General features: G+C 49.4%; 1 protein-coding gene across 1 annotated transcript in view; it reads right to left on the bottom strand.

Annotated features, from left to right (window-relative positions):
- Positions 1-1,466, bottom strand: part of SMTNL2 (smoothelin like 2) — a 302,171-nt gene extending 300,705 nt beyond the window's left edge. Inside the window, exon 1 of the mRNA XM_069226976.1 lies at positions 11-1,466. Within this exon, the coding sequence (XP_069083077.1) occupies positions 11-733 (723 nt within the window). The 5' untranslated portion in view covers positions 734-1,466. The remainder of the gene's footprint in view (positions 1-10) is intronic.
- Between the last annotated feature and the right edge of the window lie 15,897 nt (positions 1,467-17,363).

The raw sequence follows: 17,363 nt of genomic DNA, 5'->3' as shown, positions 1-17,363 counted from the left end.
AAGCACTCACCTGCGCCTTCCCAGACACTGACAGCAGGGCGTGACTGGAGAACCTGGTCCGAGATGTGGACGGGGAGTCTGGGAGGCTGCCCCCTGAAGAGCCCACTCCGGGAGATCCGGGCAAGCTGCCCGAGGGTGTCCATGGACTGCTGGGCATGGAGCCCACAGGGGTAGAGGGTGAGCCTGGCAGATTCCTCCAGGGGGCGCTGGGGGATCCGGGCAGGGTGCCCCCGGGGGTGCAGGGAGAGCCGGGCAGGGTGCCACCGGGGGTGCAGGGAGAGCCGGGCAGGGTGCCACCGGGGGTGGAGGGAGAGCCGGGCAGAGTACCCCCGGGGGTGCAGGGGGTGCCTCCAGGAGTTAAGGGCAAGGACGCTGGCACCTTGCCTCCAGGTGTACCCGGTGAGCCAGGCAGGTCGCTGTCCCCGGGCTCCACCGGGAGCCCCGAGCACCGGGCCAGGCGCTCCACTTGCTCCGCCAGGCGCTGCACCTGTGCGCGCAGGCTGCGGTTCTCCTGCTGCAGGTCGGAGACGGTGCGGGGCAGGGGCCCGGCCAGGCGCAGCACGTCCTCCAGCTGCCGCTCCACCCCGTGCTTGAAGACCTGGATGTCCACATGGATCTCACGCACGGCCCCGCGCAGGGTCTCCTCGTAGCGCCCTAGCGCCTCGCACACCGTCTGCGCGTCCTGGCTGCTCAGGTCCGCGATTTCACTGCTGGAGGGGAGCGCGGACTCCATGGGCCCGAGTCCAGGACCAGCGCAGGGGCTCGTCTAGAACTAGCGCGGGGCGAGAAGCCTTCAGACCCCCCTAAGGTGTATCTCAGGTTCCCGGATGCCTGCGTCCGGAGCTCGGGCAGGCTGCTAGTTATCGCCCAAACCACGTGCAGGTGGGAGGTCGGCGTCCTAAACCACGCAGGAGTGGTCACCTCTCAGCAGATGCAAAATCCCACCAGCCTGAGGAAGGGGGCGTCCACCTTAAGCCTCAGCTTTCCGTCATTTAATGCACTGTTCGCCAGCAGCTGATGTACCCTCAGCACTCAGTCCTCTCAGCTCCAGACGTGCACTTCCCTGGCGCGTTCACCCTGAGCCCCTCAAGTGAGTGAGTGCACGCCCACAGAACTCAGTTCACTCTCAGCCCAGTCAGCGAGTGCGCACCGACCCTCCGCTCCAGACGTGTAGATCCTTGGTGCGTGCACCCCGAGCCCCGCCAGTGAGTGAGTGCACGCCCACCCCCAGCAGCGCTCAGTGAGTGCGCACAGAGCCGCAGGAAGCGCTTCACTGGAGCCTGCGCTCCGCAGCTGTGTGTCGGCGAGCACGGCCTCGGAGCCCGTGGCCCAGGGACCCTCTGGCCCCCGCAGCGCACGCCGCAGCAGGCCCTGGGCTTTAAACCGAGCCGGCCGATCCCTTTAAACAGACGGGTCAGTGCAGCAGGTCCGGCTCCCCCTCCAGCACAGAGATAGCAGAGCCGGGCACTGGGGGCGGGACGTACCACGAGGAGAGAAGGGGGAGCCAGCGACTTGAGTGCCTGCCTTTACTTCTCGGAGGTTGTGGGTCGCGCACGCTTTTGTGTTGTTCACACAACACTCCGCTACAATTAAAACTCTGTTTAGGTTCCACACTGTAGGTGTGAGGGGGACACACACCCACTACCCTCGTGTTACTCAAACACTCCCACGTAAAGTTACGTCTCCCGTCGTGATCCGTGTCTGAGGCTGTGGTTTTTGGTGCCACATTTTGTGAAACGAGGGGTCATGCCCTGGCCCAAGCCGTAGACACACACATTACGCCCCGCTGTCCAAGGATAGGGCTCCCGTATATCATCTCACATTGTCGGTCTCACTTTCAGATTGTGTTAGGAGCTGACGCTGTGGATGACGCACTGTTTGGAGCTGCGGTTCTCTCTTTCTCTCTCATTTACTTTAATGGTTGAGCAGGGCACCTTCGCCACAGGGAAAGGGCAGGAATTCACTGTATTTACCAAACACAGTTCATTTCTGTCCTTTCCCCCTGCACTTGCTCCCTTTTGGCTGCCTAGTGCTAATGCAGGCACCCTTCCAGGGGCGGCTCCTCCATAAGGGTGGGGATCGCCGCCCCCCACCCCAAACTGCAAATCATTTTACAAGTAAGGGAAAATAAACTGTTTATTATCTCTTTCCTTGTGAAAGGGGCGGGACATTAGGCTTGACGAGCAGACGGGAGTGCATTGTGCACTCCCATCAGAGCGAATGTGTGTTTTGCCAACTACCTCTGGCCGGCCAAACACACATGCGCACAGGCTCTCTCCAGCCCAGCAACACAGTTACTGGACTGGAGAGAGCGTGCACAGGCTCCCAGTCTGCCTGGGAGCGTCCTAGCTGGGCACTCCCAGCCAATCCTGAAACTGCTTTGAGCAGCGTTAGGATTGTCCGTGAGCAGGCTGGGAGCCTGTGCCTGCATGCAGCAGTGGAGGGGAGCGGATGTAAGCGTACATTTTTTATTAATGTTGTTAATTACCCCCGCGCGCCACCCCGCTTCCAGGAATCCCCACAAGCCTCGACTGACCCTTGCACCACATACAAGACGTTTTATGTCTAGAATGGGGCACCTTTCAGCACAAAAACAATCCATGGAGACATTTTCCTCTCTGTATGTGTGCTGCAAAATGCAGCATACGTAGAAAATGCAGCATACGTAGAAAATGCAGCATACGTAGAAAGAGGAAAACACAGAGAGAAATAATATTTCTCCTTGTGACACCTGCTCTGGGGAGGCCCTAGGTTTTGACGCACTCCCGGATTTACACATCTTTGTAAATCTGGGAATGTGTCAAAACTCATGGGTGTTGTTTGGAAAAACCACTGCGATACCCATGGAATGCCCCCACCTGCCCCCCAATGCAGAGTAAGGCAACGCAGCAACTTGTGCTGCTTTGCCTCTCTCCATATTTATGAGGCCATGATACGTCAAGCAAAGTGGCTTTGCGTGGCCTCATAGCTATAGTTCTGCCGTCTGCGCCACTGGAGCGCACAGGTGTAGAAACAGGATGGAGCCCCTAAATCTTGAGTGCATCTCACACACACTGAAGCTATGGGTCTCACACTACCAGAGGGTGTGGATTATACGCCATCAGATTGTATGTTGCACTACCAGATACTGTGGGTCACACGCTATCAGAGACTGTGGGTCTCACACTACCAGAGGGTGTGGATTATACGCCATCAGATTGTATGTTGCACTACCAGAAACTGTGGGTCACACGCTATCAGAGACTGTGGGTCACACAATACCAGAGAGTGTGGATCATGCATAACATCAGATTGTGGGTCGCACTGTCAGTCTGTGGGTCACGCACCATCAGATTGGGGGTCGCATTATCTGAGACAGTGGGCCACACTATCAGACTATGGGCCAAACACTATCGGAATCTGTGGGTCACACATTATCTGAATCTGTGGGTTACATTATCTGAGACTATGGGGCACTCACATTCCGAGACTGTGGGTTACACACAATCTGAGACTTTATTTCATACACTATTAGAGACAGTGGGTCACACACTGATAGATACTGTAGGTCATGCACTATCAGACTAGATCATCTACTATTAGACTGTGGGTTACTCTCTATCTGAATCTGAGAGTCACACCATCAGACTGGAGGTCACACATTATCTGAATTTGGGAGTCACACATTATCTTTCTGTCACACACAAGCACACTCACTTAGACTGAGCTCCCACGTTCACAAGCCCAGGCTGCGCAAATCTGTAGTTCCAATTCTGTCCCTCTTGCCGACACACTCTCTAAGATTGTTGTTCTTATCTGGGTTCTTGTTTTTAAGGCATGGCAAACTGTGAGGACTTCCAATGCTAGTCGACTGGGGTGGGGTGGGCTGGGAGGAGGGACGATCCGCCTCGATCACTCCTGCCACAGTACCCCCGACTGACCTCAACTCTGTCCCGTCGTCCCACAAGCTTTCTGCCGTAGACTGGTGAATGGAAACTGAAGGATGCTGACCAGAGACTGGAAGTTGGCTGGAAGCGGGCTGGAGCTGGCCGAGCCAAGGTGCCGGGGGCCATTCAAATCCAACCTCAAATGCCGTCAGCTCCAGCCGCCCTCCTGCCTGGCTGCCCCAGCTGCTCCGATGATCCGACGAACTATGCTGACTCCCCCCCCCCCCCCCCTTTCCTGCCGACGTGCGGCTGAGTGTCCACCTGTGTTCTCCTGTGCGTCGCTGTCAGAGTCTCCAAACCAAAATTAAATGAGTCCAGTGAGCCAATTGCTCATAAAAAGAACAATGATTGTGAAGTAGAAGCCGACCTAGAAATTTTATATGACCTATCCCATATCTTATTCCAGAAAGACATAGTCCAGGTACATGCCAAATCAAATTCCCATTGAGACTCAATTTTAGATTTAGGGTCTTGTCAGAATAGGACAATGAAAATGATTATAAGTAGTTGATGCCCTAGGAAAAGAGGTAAGAAAGAAAGATAAAGACGAGTGAGATGGCGAAGAATGTGGGAGAACTGGCAATGAAAAGAAGATGTCAGGAAGGATATTTATAAGGAGAAAATACTAAGGCATAAAGGAACTAGAACAATGAAATAGTTGTTGGAACTGTGAAAAAGAAAGTGGAGCATCAGAGAATACATCTTTGACCCATGCTATACCCTTCTGTCTCGAAGACTTCCAAAATAATTTTTTTTGTTGTTGATAATAATGAGTTTCTGAAGAGGAGATTGTTGAAAAGAAGAACGAGTTACAATTGGTGATAAACAGTAAGTTTGTAGAAAAGCACAAGTATGTTTAAGAAGCAGGGAAGATATAATAGAGGTATTAGAAGAAAAGGACAACACCTCTTGAGGAGAAAAAGGTAGAAGAAAATAACATTTAATATTCAACCATTAGTGAGTAAACTGAGATCTTGACAAGGGAATCCACCTGGAAGCTTGTCATAAACCGAAAGATTTATGATAAAGTCGGAAGTCAGGAAAGTTAGCTCCACCTTCTTTTTTAAAATGGCGAAGGTGACTAAGAGAAATTCTAGATTCCTTATTGCTCCTAAGGAATTTAGATAGTTTTGAATCAAGTTGTTTGAAAAAAGAAGCAGGTAGAGGACTGGAATCATGGATAAAATATATAGAATGATGGGAGAAATCATAATTTTGATGGAATCAAGACGACCCCACAAAGATAAATATAGGGGATTCCATAACATAAGGGAGCTGTCAATCTTCTCTAAACAATCAGATATATATGCAGCAATGGAATCTTTACTGGAAGGGGTAAACCAAATACCTGAGTATTTATTCTTGGATGTGTACCAATGAAAATTTGCGATAACAAACGATTGCCTGAAACAAAATGTAGTTAGAGAGAGGATTTCAGTTTTATCCAAATTTATCTTTTAGCCTGATGCCGAGGAAAAATCAGCTATCTCCTGGAGTAGAACAGGTACTGAGTGTTCAGGATTAGAAGTATATAAGAGTATGTCATCTGCTTAGGCAGAAACTTTCAAAAGTTTATCACCATACTGGAAGTCCTTCAATTTTAGTATTATTTCGAATACGGGATAAAAAGGGCTCGAGGGCCAAAATAAACAGAAGAGGGAATAATGGACAGCCTTGACGAATGCCACAACGTAATGAAAAATATCTAGAAATGTCCCCATTGACCAAGACAGGTGCCATTGGAGATTGATAAAGCAAAGAAATAAACAAGATAAAATGGGGACCTAAACCATGCCAGGATAAGGCTTTCAATTAAAAAGGCTAGTCTATATGATCAAATGCTTTTTCAGCATCTATGGAGATTGCTGCTAAAGAATATGAAAGAGTGGAGGCTTTACTTAGTACATTGAAGAATGCTCTAGAATTATCAGAAACAAGTCTACCTTTGACAAATCCAGATTGTCACTTTCCTATCATTAAAGGCAAAATGGGATCAAGACATAAAGCTAACAATTTAGCAAAGATTTTGTAGTCTACATTAACCAGAGAAATTGGGCTATAGTTTTTACAAATGTAGGGTCCTTACCCACTTTTGGGATAAGACAAATAGTAGCTTCTTGAAAAGTACCCCCCTGTATATCCTGAATTTGAGAATTGAAAATAATGTTAAAGCCTGGGAAGTAAGATCTTTGAAAAGTGAATGAAGAATTACACAGTGAAACCATCCAGACCAGGAATTTTACCTTTTTTAAGGGAACCAAGGGCTTGAAAACTTTCTGACAAAGAGATATCTGATTCGAGGGAAGAAAAATCAATTTGATTCTTATTAGGATTTCGAACCTTTTTAAATAGTCATCATCCTGTGATCGTGGCGTCAACTCAGGAGTATAAAGAGTTTGATAATATTTGACAAACTCAGCCAAGATTTCATTATCCTTACAAACAGATTTACCTGTACCAGTGTTTACAGATTGCACTCTGTATTCGTTTTTAACTTGTCTTTTATCCTTTGTTTAGTGTATCATTCACAGATCGATAAGAGAGCTTTACAATACATTTAAAGTGCTTTTATCTTATGCTTACTGTTTAATGTACCCATTGATAACAGGACAAAATACGTCTGGATGTGATTTTCTTCATTTTCATATCGCCCAGGACATTAAAGTAGCAGTCATTTTTGAAAAAAAAAACAAAAAACGGCCAGGTGGCAACCCTAACTAGATCACACCGTGATGGCAATTGAGCCATTTTATTTTATTTTAATTATTTATTTAATGTCCTGTTTTTTCAGAAAGGGACATTTTAAGTGTTCCAGTGAACTCTGGTGACAACTGCTTAACAGTTCAGCGCTGCAATACTCGAAAACTTGCCTTCCTCTCTGAAAAGTGGCACAGGTGCTAAATTTACTGAATGTTTGGGAACAGATGCTGAAAAACGAGGAATCTTCTGTCAAACCAGGGACGCTTAGTGACCATAGTAGGGTTGGTAGGTGAAAAATAATTTGTGTAGTTTACCTTTGCTTTAGTAATTGATTAGAAACAATTCAGAGAGCTCTCAAATATGTTTACAGCAATTTCGTCCTGTGTTTGCTGTGTTAGGTTTACATTTAAAAAAAAAAAGGAAAACCTACTGCATTTCACTGCTTTTAGCATTTTCTTTACTAGCAGCAACGTAAAAATGCAGGCCAAGCCACAGTGAAGGCTGTGTTTTATGAAGAATGCCAAGGTGCGTTGTAAAACGTAAATATTTAAATTGCATTCATATTTTCCAGTGACTCGCTTCTCAGCCTTTTCCTTCCCAGCAGAATGGGACATTGAATCTTCCTTCCTCTCCACCATGTGGTGACAACCTCTTCCTCACTTGGGTGCCTGCAAGAGTGGGAAAACAGCAGGCCTAGGGGTTTCTGCCTCAAGGACCTGACCACACCCCCTTTCTCAGTCAGCCGGTAAGGCACACTTTCTGGTTTAAATGTAGGAGGAGCATTAGTTAGTAGATTATGTTCCACCTCCCGACTTCCATGCTAAGGTTAGCCAGGTGAGAGAGATAAAGCCAGCTGATCAGCAGCCTACGTCAGACAACTTCAAGTTGGACTCTATAGTGCCCACCACCAGCAGGAACTTATCCAGAAGTCACAGCAGAAAGTCAAATTAAAGAGTAGGCCAGATCAGCCCACACTTCAAAAGACGCTACGTCAGACCGTTTTGTCATCTATTTAGGCCCCAGCCTTTTTCTGCCCTTCTCAGGAGGGAGCAATCCAGGCTTAGGCTGTCAGTCAAACACCCGAGGCTTAGGCAGAAAGCAGGTCAGATCCTCCCATCCAGGACTACAAAGTATTCATACAGCCTTTTCTTTTCTGTTACTACCCAAAGACAGAAGCTCCACAGGGCCAGGGCTCCAACACCAGAGGACCATCTAAACCCCTTTGAGCAACGCAGGCTTAGTAAAGCAGGCCTCATCTAGTCTAACGTGATCGTGGTCCCTCCACATCCACAAACATCCTGCACTAGGCTCAGTGTAGCAAGCCTGCCCCAAAGCTTTACTGATGAATTGCAGCCTTACCACATCAAGTACTAAGGCACCCAGGGATGCAGTGCATCCCCAGACAATCATTTCCTATGAAGCAAGAAGGAACATATAGGACCCATTTTTCATGCACTTTTTTGATTTTTTTTCCCACATCTAAAGTGAGTCTTTTGTGTGCTCTTTGCTTTAAGGGCCTTGTCCAAAATGCAGACAAGAGACTCATTTCTCTATATGTCAGGTGCATTATTCAGTAACGTTTGGTTAGTGTCTGGCTTTATTTTGTTTGTCATTCTGACTAGACTCAGTTTTAGGTCCTAGGCCACAATGTGCCAATATTTGTATGTGCTGATTTGAGGGTATTTTATGCCTTTATGTTAATGCGCTTGATCAACAGAGAACTGTTTGAGTTGCATTGTGGACTAAGCCCTGCGTCATGGCCTAAGCCAAATTTGCAAAACTGACACTTAAAGTACTGCCTCCCTAGCATGTTGAGAGTATATGCACCCTATATTGATTTTGTATGTTTTTTGTGGTTTAGACCATGCAGAAAGCTGTTTTTCTTCAAGATACTGGCCTATGCCCTGTTTAAGAGCTTAGGTCCTGTTACGGTCAAACGTGCAGCTCTATTCTCCCTTCAAGAGGAAGGCCATTTGGGATATGCAAAACATTTTCTAGTTGATTGTGTATTGTTGTCATTCATGAGAATGTGTTTCATGTTTAGTGATACAGCATGTGTCTTGCATATGAAGAGCCTGTGAGGGAATGTTACACAGATGGCATATATATAATCCAGTATCACTAGGTGTATGAGTGTCAGCCTAACCAATATTCTGAGAATACAGAGTGTTTATTGCTTTTACTGAATTATTGGTGGCATGTGATCCATTTTTTGGTTTAATCTGTTTATTGAACTTTGCATTTTAGTTTACACCGATGACCAGCAGACACAATTGTACATATAGTGAACATGGTGTATTAACATATCCCTAGGAAACCATAACCATTAGAATGCCGACCTACCTTGTGTATGACATATTATCATTTAATGTACAGATAAGTTTGTAAGTTAGGGTTTTTGGTGGATTGATACAGGATGCAAAGCTCATATACCTACAGTGCCATTCACCATAATGCATCTGCATGTGTGTCAGGTGCTCAAAAGTCTTGTGTAATTCTCACTGGATGTATACTCTTGCAAACTGAATCAAGGAGAAAGAAAAAGGAGGGGTGGAGGGAGAAGAACAAGGGAGAAAGTCAAACTGTTAGCCATGCCACTCCTGCAATTATGACATTAAGGGTGTCATTATGAACATGGCGGTCCAGACCACCATGCCGGCGGTGGCGGAAATTACTGCCACCAGCATGGCGGCCTGAGCCGCCATATAATGTTCACATGGGAGACCGCCACAGGTGGAACTCCACCACGCCAGACTACTGCCTCCAGGCAGCCTGAAAATGTTGGAGTTCCTTATCCGACAGGGCAGCGCTGCATGCAGCGCTGCCCGCCAGATAAAGAACCTGTTTCCCCCAGCCTTTCCCTGGCACTTTCCCCCACCAGGGAAAGGCTGGCGGAAGGGGTGCTCTGGGGCCCCCCTGGGGGCCTCTGCACTGCCCATGCACTTGGCACCCGCCGCACTGCGACATTGAGAATGGCTCCATGTGGAGCCGTCAGCAATGTCCAGGCCCGGCAGAATGTTCTTTATTGGGCCGGCGGGGTCTTCAACGGGCTGGAGGTCTGTGTTTAGACCGCCAGCATGAACACGGCGGGAAATCCCGCCGTGTTCATAATGACCCCCTAAGTATTGCCATTATTTCGCAACCATAAGACACCTGATCTCTCAAGGTAATTGAAAGCATTAGATTGTGAAGTGATGTGTGTGGTCTCAATAACGTGTGCGTCTGTACGAGTGACACCATCATGATGTATGGAAGCTTTCAGTTCTGCCATGATGGTGTCCCAATGTGTTGAAATAGGGTATTTACGGAGCCCCAAATTGTCCTCCTGGTGCAGTGCCACCCCCTCAGCTTGGACACATACAGAGATGGACCGGGACAAAGCCTCTACTCTGCGAGTGGTGAGGCACTTGGCCACTAGGAGACCCAGGTCTAAGAAATGTGTGTCAGCTGGTTTTTTGTCCTTGCGGTAAAGACCCAGCAGACATGCTTCCCTAGTGTGTAGGGCAGGTCTTCCTGTGCATATGGATAAGTATTTATTGATCCCTTGCCAATAATGTTGCAGTGAAGGGCAGGCCCATAACATATGTAGGAAATCAGCGAGTATGGTGACAACAAGGGCAAGCCGCATCTGTTCTGTGGAAATAGAACTTACTTTTAGCTGGGGTTAAGTATGCTCTGTACATGATATAATATTGTATAAGTCGATTCAAGGTATGTATGTTGGGCTTGCGGACAGTGCAGTCCAATCTTCGTTGGTACAGGGACATGTGAGATCGGCCTCCAGTGTTGATGAAGGGGTGTAAGTGAAGTCACAACTTGGAGGCGTAGAGTGTCTGCCAGCTAACGCTTCAGATGGTGGCCCGTGCCCATCCCATGGAAGTATTGCCTGGTAAGATGCATTTTGGGCTTGGTTGCCAGGTCTTCCCATTCGTGTCCCAGTGCGCTCACTAACGAGTTGTATATGAGGAAGTGTCCCGGGGGTAATCCCTTGTCGGCCAGTAGAGACTCCTAGGAAGCAAGGGCACCATCCCAGTAAAGATCACCTAGCTTGCAAATTCCTGCCTCCCGCCAGGCGTATAACTCCGCTGTGGTGGTTACCACCTGTCCTCAAGTTGTCCCCAGCAGTGCCATTGCTGGGCCATATGGTAAGAAACCTATAAGCCACGAGCACTAGTTTAAGGGCATGGCTGTGGTGGATTAGAGAATGGGTGAAATAGATAAAAGACAGCATTCTGAGGCCAGGCTGGCTCAAGTGTGGCAGTGTGTGTTAGTTGCAGTCCTGCCATCCATTGCCCTACCCACTATAGCTGGGGCACCAGGTAATAGTGTTCGTAGTTTGGTACTGCCAGTCTGCCGTGGTCGGCAGGTAGGTATAACTTTGATAACGCTAATATGTATTAGGTTTTTTTCCCCAGGGAAAGTTGCGCTGTAGTTTTTCGAAGGAGCGGAAAAAAGAAGGTGGGATATATAATGGCAGATTGGAGAAATAGTAAAGCAGGTGGGGAAGGACCACCATTTTTAAGAGGGCGATACGTCACGTGACGGATAATGAAAGTGTATTCCACAAGTCCATTTGTGCTTTTGGTGACGTGACTGCCCTAGTGAGGTTTTCATCTAGCAGCTCCGATTCCGAATGATGTACCCTAATACCAAGGTATCTGAAAACTGTAGGCTGCCAGGTATGTGTGATATTGTTAATGGTAAATGTCTGGTGTGCCAATGCGGTGGTAAAGGGGAAGAGGCAGGACTTCACCCAATTGACCCGCAGACCAGAAAGGTGGGCGAAGCGGTTGAGCGTGTGTGCAATCAAAGAGGGAATGGAATAGATGTTTCTAAAGTACAGGAGTAAGTCATCTGCATATAGAGAAATTGTATAAACTACGTCCCCCATGGGTATGTCCCATTCATCAGATTGTACACGTATACCGAGGGCCAGAGCTCCATTCCTAAGGAAAAGAATGTGGAGAGCAGGCAGCCGTGCCTGGGACCCCTGCCGATTTGGATCAGTTCTGATACCAGATTGACAGTATTAATCCTCGCCAGTGGTTCTGAATACAGTAAATGTACCATGCATAGGAATCTGGCCCCAAGCCCATAGCGTGGCAACACAGGGAATAGGAAGGCCCCGTTCCAGGGAGTCAAACGCTTTTTCAAGATCAAGTACCATGCATCCAGCCTGGGTCCAGTTGGCTGGGGCCATATGTAAGGAGTCGAAAGAAGTTCCGTATAATAAGGGAAGTATTGTGGGCAGGGACAAATCCATTTTGATCTGGGTGGATCAGCTGGGGGGAAGCATCAGTGCCTAGTGGTCTGCAAGTGTTTTAGCTAGAATTTTATAATCTGTGTTTAGTAATGTTAAGGGTCTGTACGATTGTGTGGAAGGGTCCCTGCCAGATTTGGGAAGGGAAATGAGTATGGCCTCATTTAGGGAGTCCGGGAGGTAGGAGGATGTCTTTGCAGCTTTGTACATTTTCTGATGGATGTAGGGCCTGTTGTACAGCATATGCCTTGTAGAATTTGGCAGGCAGACCATCCAGTCCTGGTGTCTCGTATCGCTTCTTGCACTTCAGATGGAGTTATGAGGCCATCTAGTTCCATCTTTTGATCTGTAGTAATGTGGGGGATTTGTAGTTCGGAGAGGAATGTGTCAATGTTACTTGGGTCAGCACTGCGGGGAGTTTTATATAACATGTTGTAGTGGCGGGTGAGTTCCATGTGTATTTCTTGTTGGGTATAAAGCAAGTGCTTGTCTGTGGAATAAAGTGCAGTGATGGGACGTCGTGGGTGCTCTTGTTTGATCAGCCATGCCAAAAGGGGGCCTATTTGCCTGCGACTGAGTAGGTTTTAGCGGAGTGAGCCTCATAATTGAGGCAACAGAGTAGCTCTAGTAGAGTAGTATGTGTACGCCGTGCCTCTGCAAAGGTGGGTGTAAAAGAGTGCATTCTAATTGTAACAGCTCCCTTCCAACTTGCCGGCGCATGCCACTGTTTGTACCCAGGCAATGGCTCCTGAATGTCACCTTCAATCAATCACTCAATCAATCAATCAGGATTGATAAAGCGTGGCTAATCACCTGATAGGGTATCCAGGCACTTGTATCCCATTCAACTAGCAGTGAAGAGGCCGTACCTGTGTTGTGTTCAAAGTATTCCTCAATGACAGTACTCGGTGCTGTTCGGAATTGGGGGTCCTCCACTACTGCAGTATGCAGCCGCCAGGTGGGGACTGGAGGTCTCCTGATGTCCCAGGCTAGATGTAGGTATTGGAGTTTATGGTCGGAGTGGGTGCAGCCTAAATAGTCTATGCGTGTGATGCAGGGAATCAGGTTGAGGGTGCCGACCAAGCGGTCTATTATAACATGAAGTTTATGTGGTGACAAGTAGAAGGAGTATAACTTGGTGTTGGAGTTTCGGAGTCGCCAGATGTCTGCTAGCTGCCAGTGGTTAAGCTAGTCGTGTAGCAGCAACACATTAGAGGTGGCGGCTGTGCAGGGTAGAGGAGGGAAAGAGTGATCCAAGTCATTGGTCAATATGCTATTAAAGTCTCCACCTATAAGCTATGGAAACCCACCCCAGCTAGAGAGCACATTAGATATGGTGTGTAGGAATGAGGACTGGTCTGTGTTGGGAGCATAAATGTTCCCTCTCAGAATGTGTCTGCCATCTAGTCGACCTCTGACAAAGACGCAACGGCCCTCCTTATCAGTGACCACTTTGTCTGTGATAAAGGAAACCCTGTGCCACACCCAGACCACCACGGCTCGCGCAGAGGAGTAGTCAGTGGTGTGTACCTAGTTTGACCAGATTTTGAGAAGCAAAAACCGGGCCAGGTCAGACATAAAAGAAAGACTAAAGACTTTACTCTCACTTTTATATCTGGCCTGTCCCGTTTTTTTTTGCGTAGCTTTGTGAATGTGTGCCTATACATATGTGTAACCGGGACATTTATTCAATGATCTGACGTTTGTCCCAAAAACCGGGACATTTGTTTAAAATTAAGAGAAGCGTCGGGACACCAGGACAGTCCTCTGAATACCGTGACTGTCTGGGGAAATCCGGGACGTCTGGTCACCCTATGTGTACCTGTCTGTGCCTCTGACGCTGTAGTCTGGTATCGTTACGTTCCTGCAGCAGGGAAATGTGTGTTGCGTGACGTTTAAGGTAGGAATAAACCATTAGTGTTGTGAAGAGGTATGCATTCCCTGCACATTCCACATTACGATGCTAGTGTCGGCCTTCAGGGTTGTGGTGGAATAAATAGAGAACGGTTGTCGCTGCAAGGGTGATCAACCATTGTGCAGGGGGTGCTTGTACCTCCCAGGTGTGTGCGGATGGCGTGGGGCTGTGATAACAAAATTGGACAGCAGACAATAAAGTCAACCAAATGTAAACATTTAAAATGCCACAACATGCCCAAACTCTTTGCCAAACGTGCCAAAAGCAGTGGGCAAACCAAATGTAGTGTTGAAGTGGTGGGAGGCCAAGAGATAGTGGGGGTCATTACATCCGTGGCGGACAGTGTTAAAGCTGCGGTAATACCGCAAACAGGCCGGTGGAAAAAAAAAATGGGAATTATGACCGTGGTGGAAACCGGCAACATAGACAGCCACTTTAATACTCCGACCGCCACGGCGGTACAGACAAGCAGCGCGGAGGTCACCGCCAACAGACAGGCGGACGACAAAGTACAGCCCACAGTATTACAACACACCAATCCGCCACCTTTTCCGGGGCGGATTCACCGTGGATAAAAACATGGCGGAAACAGCTTTTGCAATGGGAAAACGCTCACCTGAACACACTCCATGAGGAAGGAGGCCACCATGGAGCCCGAACTCCAAATACTCCCTGCGATTGTGTTCCTGCTCCTCTACGAACACTAGCAACGGTGTTGCCGAAGACAACGGTGAGTACTGCACCTACGACATAGGGGAGGGAGGAGGGAAAAGTCAGGGACACACACACGCAACACCCCCACCCTCACCCGCTACAACACACACACCAATGCATTTGAAAACATCACAGGAACAACCCCCAACCCCCCCGGAAGAATGCAAAGACAAAAGGAAATGAGTGCAACCATTGTAATATATCAAAATACATTAAGCTCATATATACAGAAATATATACACATTAAAAATATATACATCACGATTAGTAGTGCAGGTATGCACATTTCAATGTCCGTGGACCACTGGGCCCACAATACATGGGCGAGGCCCACACTAGCTACCTGTCCACAAACGGAGAGAACACTGCAGGGGCATCAGATTGAAATACAACAGGCACCTCAGGGGGAAGGGAAGGGGGGCACCTCAGCCGGATGACTGCACCACGCCAGATCCACAACGGGGCTCCATGCCCATTGATGTATCCTGGAGAGTGCAAAGCCACAGTCTCTCAAGTCTCTACAGTGGTTGGTTTGCCCACTGTACCATCCTGGGGAGTGCAAAGCCACAGTCTCTCAAGTCTCTACACAGTCTCTCAAGTCTCTACAGTGGTTGGTTTGCCCACTGTACCATCCTGGGGAGTGCAAAGCCACAGTCTCTCAAGTCTCTACACTGGGTGGTTTGCCCACTGTACCATCCTGGGGAGTGCAAAGCCACAGTCTCTCAAGTCTCTACAGTGGTTGGTTTGCCCACTGTACCATCCTGGGGAGTGCAAAGCCACAGTCTCTCAAGTCGATAACAGTCTCCACTGGTTCTGGACGAGGACTGGTGCCCAGAGTGCTTCATCCTGTCAAGGATTCAGGTAGTGGATGCAGTTCTCCACTGGTTCTGGAGGGGGACTGGTGCCCAGAGTGCATGACGCTCCCCGTGACGGTCCCAGTTCCGCCACTGTCCCAGCTGCACATGGGCTAACGATGCTTGACTTTGCTGTCTTTGCCCTGTTCAGCGGTGCTTGACTTTGCTGCCTCTGACATGTTCAGCGGTGCTTGCCATGACGGTCTGTGCCCTGTTCAGCGGTGCTTGACTTTGCTGTCTCTGACCTGTTCAGCGTTGCTTGCCATGGCAGTCTGTGCCCTGTTCAGCGGTGCTTGACTTTGCTGTCTCTGACCTGTTCAGCAGTGCTTGCCATGGCGGTCTGTGCCCTGTTCAGCGGTGCTTTGCCATGGCAGTCTTTGCCCTGTTCAGCGGTGCTTGACTTTGCTGTCTCTGACCTGTTCAGCGGTGCTTGCCATGGCAGTCTGTGCCCTTTTCAGCGGTGCTTGACTTTGCTGTCTCTGACCTGTTCAGCGGTGCTTGCCATGGCGGTCTGTGCCCTGTTCAGCGGTGTTTGACTTTGCTGTCTCTGACCTGTTCAGCGGTGCTTGCCATGGCGGTCTGTGCCCTGTTCAGCGGTGCTTGACTTTGCTGTCTCTGACCTGTTCAGCGGTGCTTGCCATGGCGGTCTGTGCCCTGTTCAGCGGTGCTTTGCCATGGCGGTCTTTGCCCTGTTCAGCGGTGCTTGACTTTGCTGTCTCTGACCTGTTCAGCGGTGCTTGCCATAGCGGTTTGTGCCCTGTTCAGCGGTGCTTTGCCATGGCGGTCTTTGCCCTGTTCAGCGGTGCTTGACTTTGCGGTCTCTGACCTGTGCGGCGGTGTGTGGCATGACGGTCCCTCAGTGCCCAGCGGGGCTGTGGCTGCCGGTGCCCTCCTGGGCACTGACTCTGGCGGTGGTCTCCGGACCAGTGACGATAGTGCTGCCCTCCTGGGCACTGACTCTGGCGGTGGTTTCCGGACCAGTGACGATAGTGCTGCCCTCCTGGGCACTGACTCTGGCTGTGGTCTCCGGACCAGTGACGATGGGGCTGGCGGTGGCGTCCTGGCCAGCAGGGAGGATGGCGGCCTTCTCCGCCGTGCTGCTCTTCCCAGACTTTGGAGACTTCTTCTGCCCCTTCACCACCTTGTGAGGAGTCACAGCTAACTCGGCACTCCCCTGGGACCCTTGTGAGCGGCTTTACCGGCAGGAGTCTTCACCCTCTCCCGTCGGGCACTGTCCAACTTCTGGTGCTTTACAGGGGGTGGACTGGCAGTGCTTTGGCTCCGTGTCACACTGGCTGCCCTGGTGCCCGGTGCACTCCAAATACCTCTAACACGCACCACTGGAACCAGACTTTTTTTTGGCTGAGGTGCTAGTACAGGACCTATGAATTGGAGGGGTGAGGGTGGTGGGAAAGTGGTCAACGTTGCTCAGGAAAAGTTTCTGATGAACACTGGGATGGGTAGCTGGAGGGGGTCTGGGAGTGGAGGAAGAGGAGGTGGTTGTAGGAGGTGTAACTTTAGATGATGCAGGTGCATGTTCTGGAGGCTGTCGTGAGGTGGATGGATGTTGGGTGTGTGGGTGCCCGCGTTTGTGTACTTTGGGAGGGGGCGTCACAGACACACTGGGAGAGGACACAGGGGACGTGTAAATGGTAGTGGGGGTGGTGAGTGCAGGTGAGCGGGGTGTGGTGCTGGGTGTTCTGGTGCGAGTCCTAGTGGCTGTAGATGTAGTGCATGCAGGTGAGAATGTAGACGACACTGGGAGGGAGGAGGGAGACGGCGAGGAGGGGGACACAGTGGAGGCAGTGGATGTTGCTGTGTCTGTATGTGGGTGATGCTTGTGTGAGTGCCTGTGGGATGTGTGGTGCCTATGTTTGCCTGAGCTGCCCTTTTGTGTTGACGTGTGTGCATGCTGGTCTGATGGTGTGCTTGGGATAGGCTGGGGTACAGGGGACTGGGTCTGGGTGGAGGAAGTTGGAGGGGGGAGGCTAGAC

Source organism: Pleurodeles waltl, chromosome 3_2, assembly GCF_031143425.1.
Source record: "Pleurodeles waltl isolate 20211129_DDA chromosome 3_2, aPleWal1.hap1.20221129, whole genome shotgun sequence".
Taxonomy (NCBI): Eukaryota; Metazoa; Chordata; class Amphibia; order Caudata; family Salamandridae; genus Pleurodeles; species Pleurodeles waltl.
The sequence above is the reverse complement of the archived record's forward strand: the minus strand, read 5'-3'. Positions and strand labels throughout refer to the sequence as shown.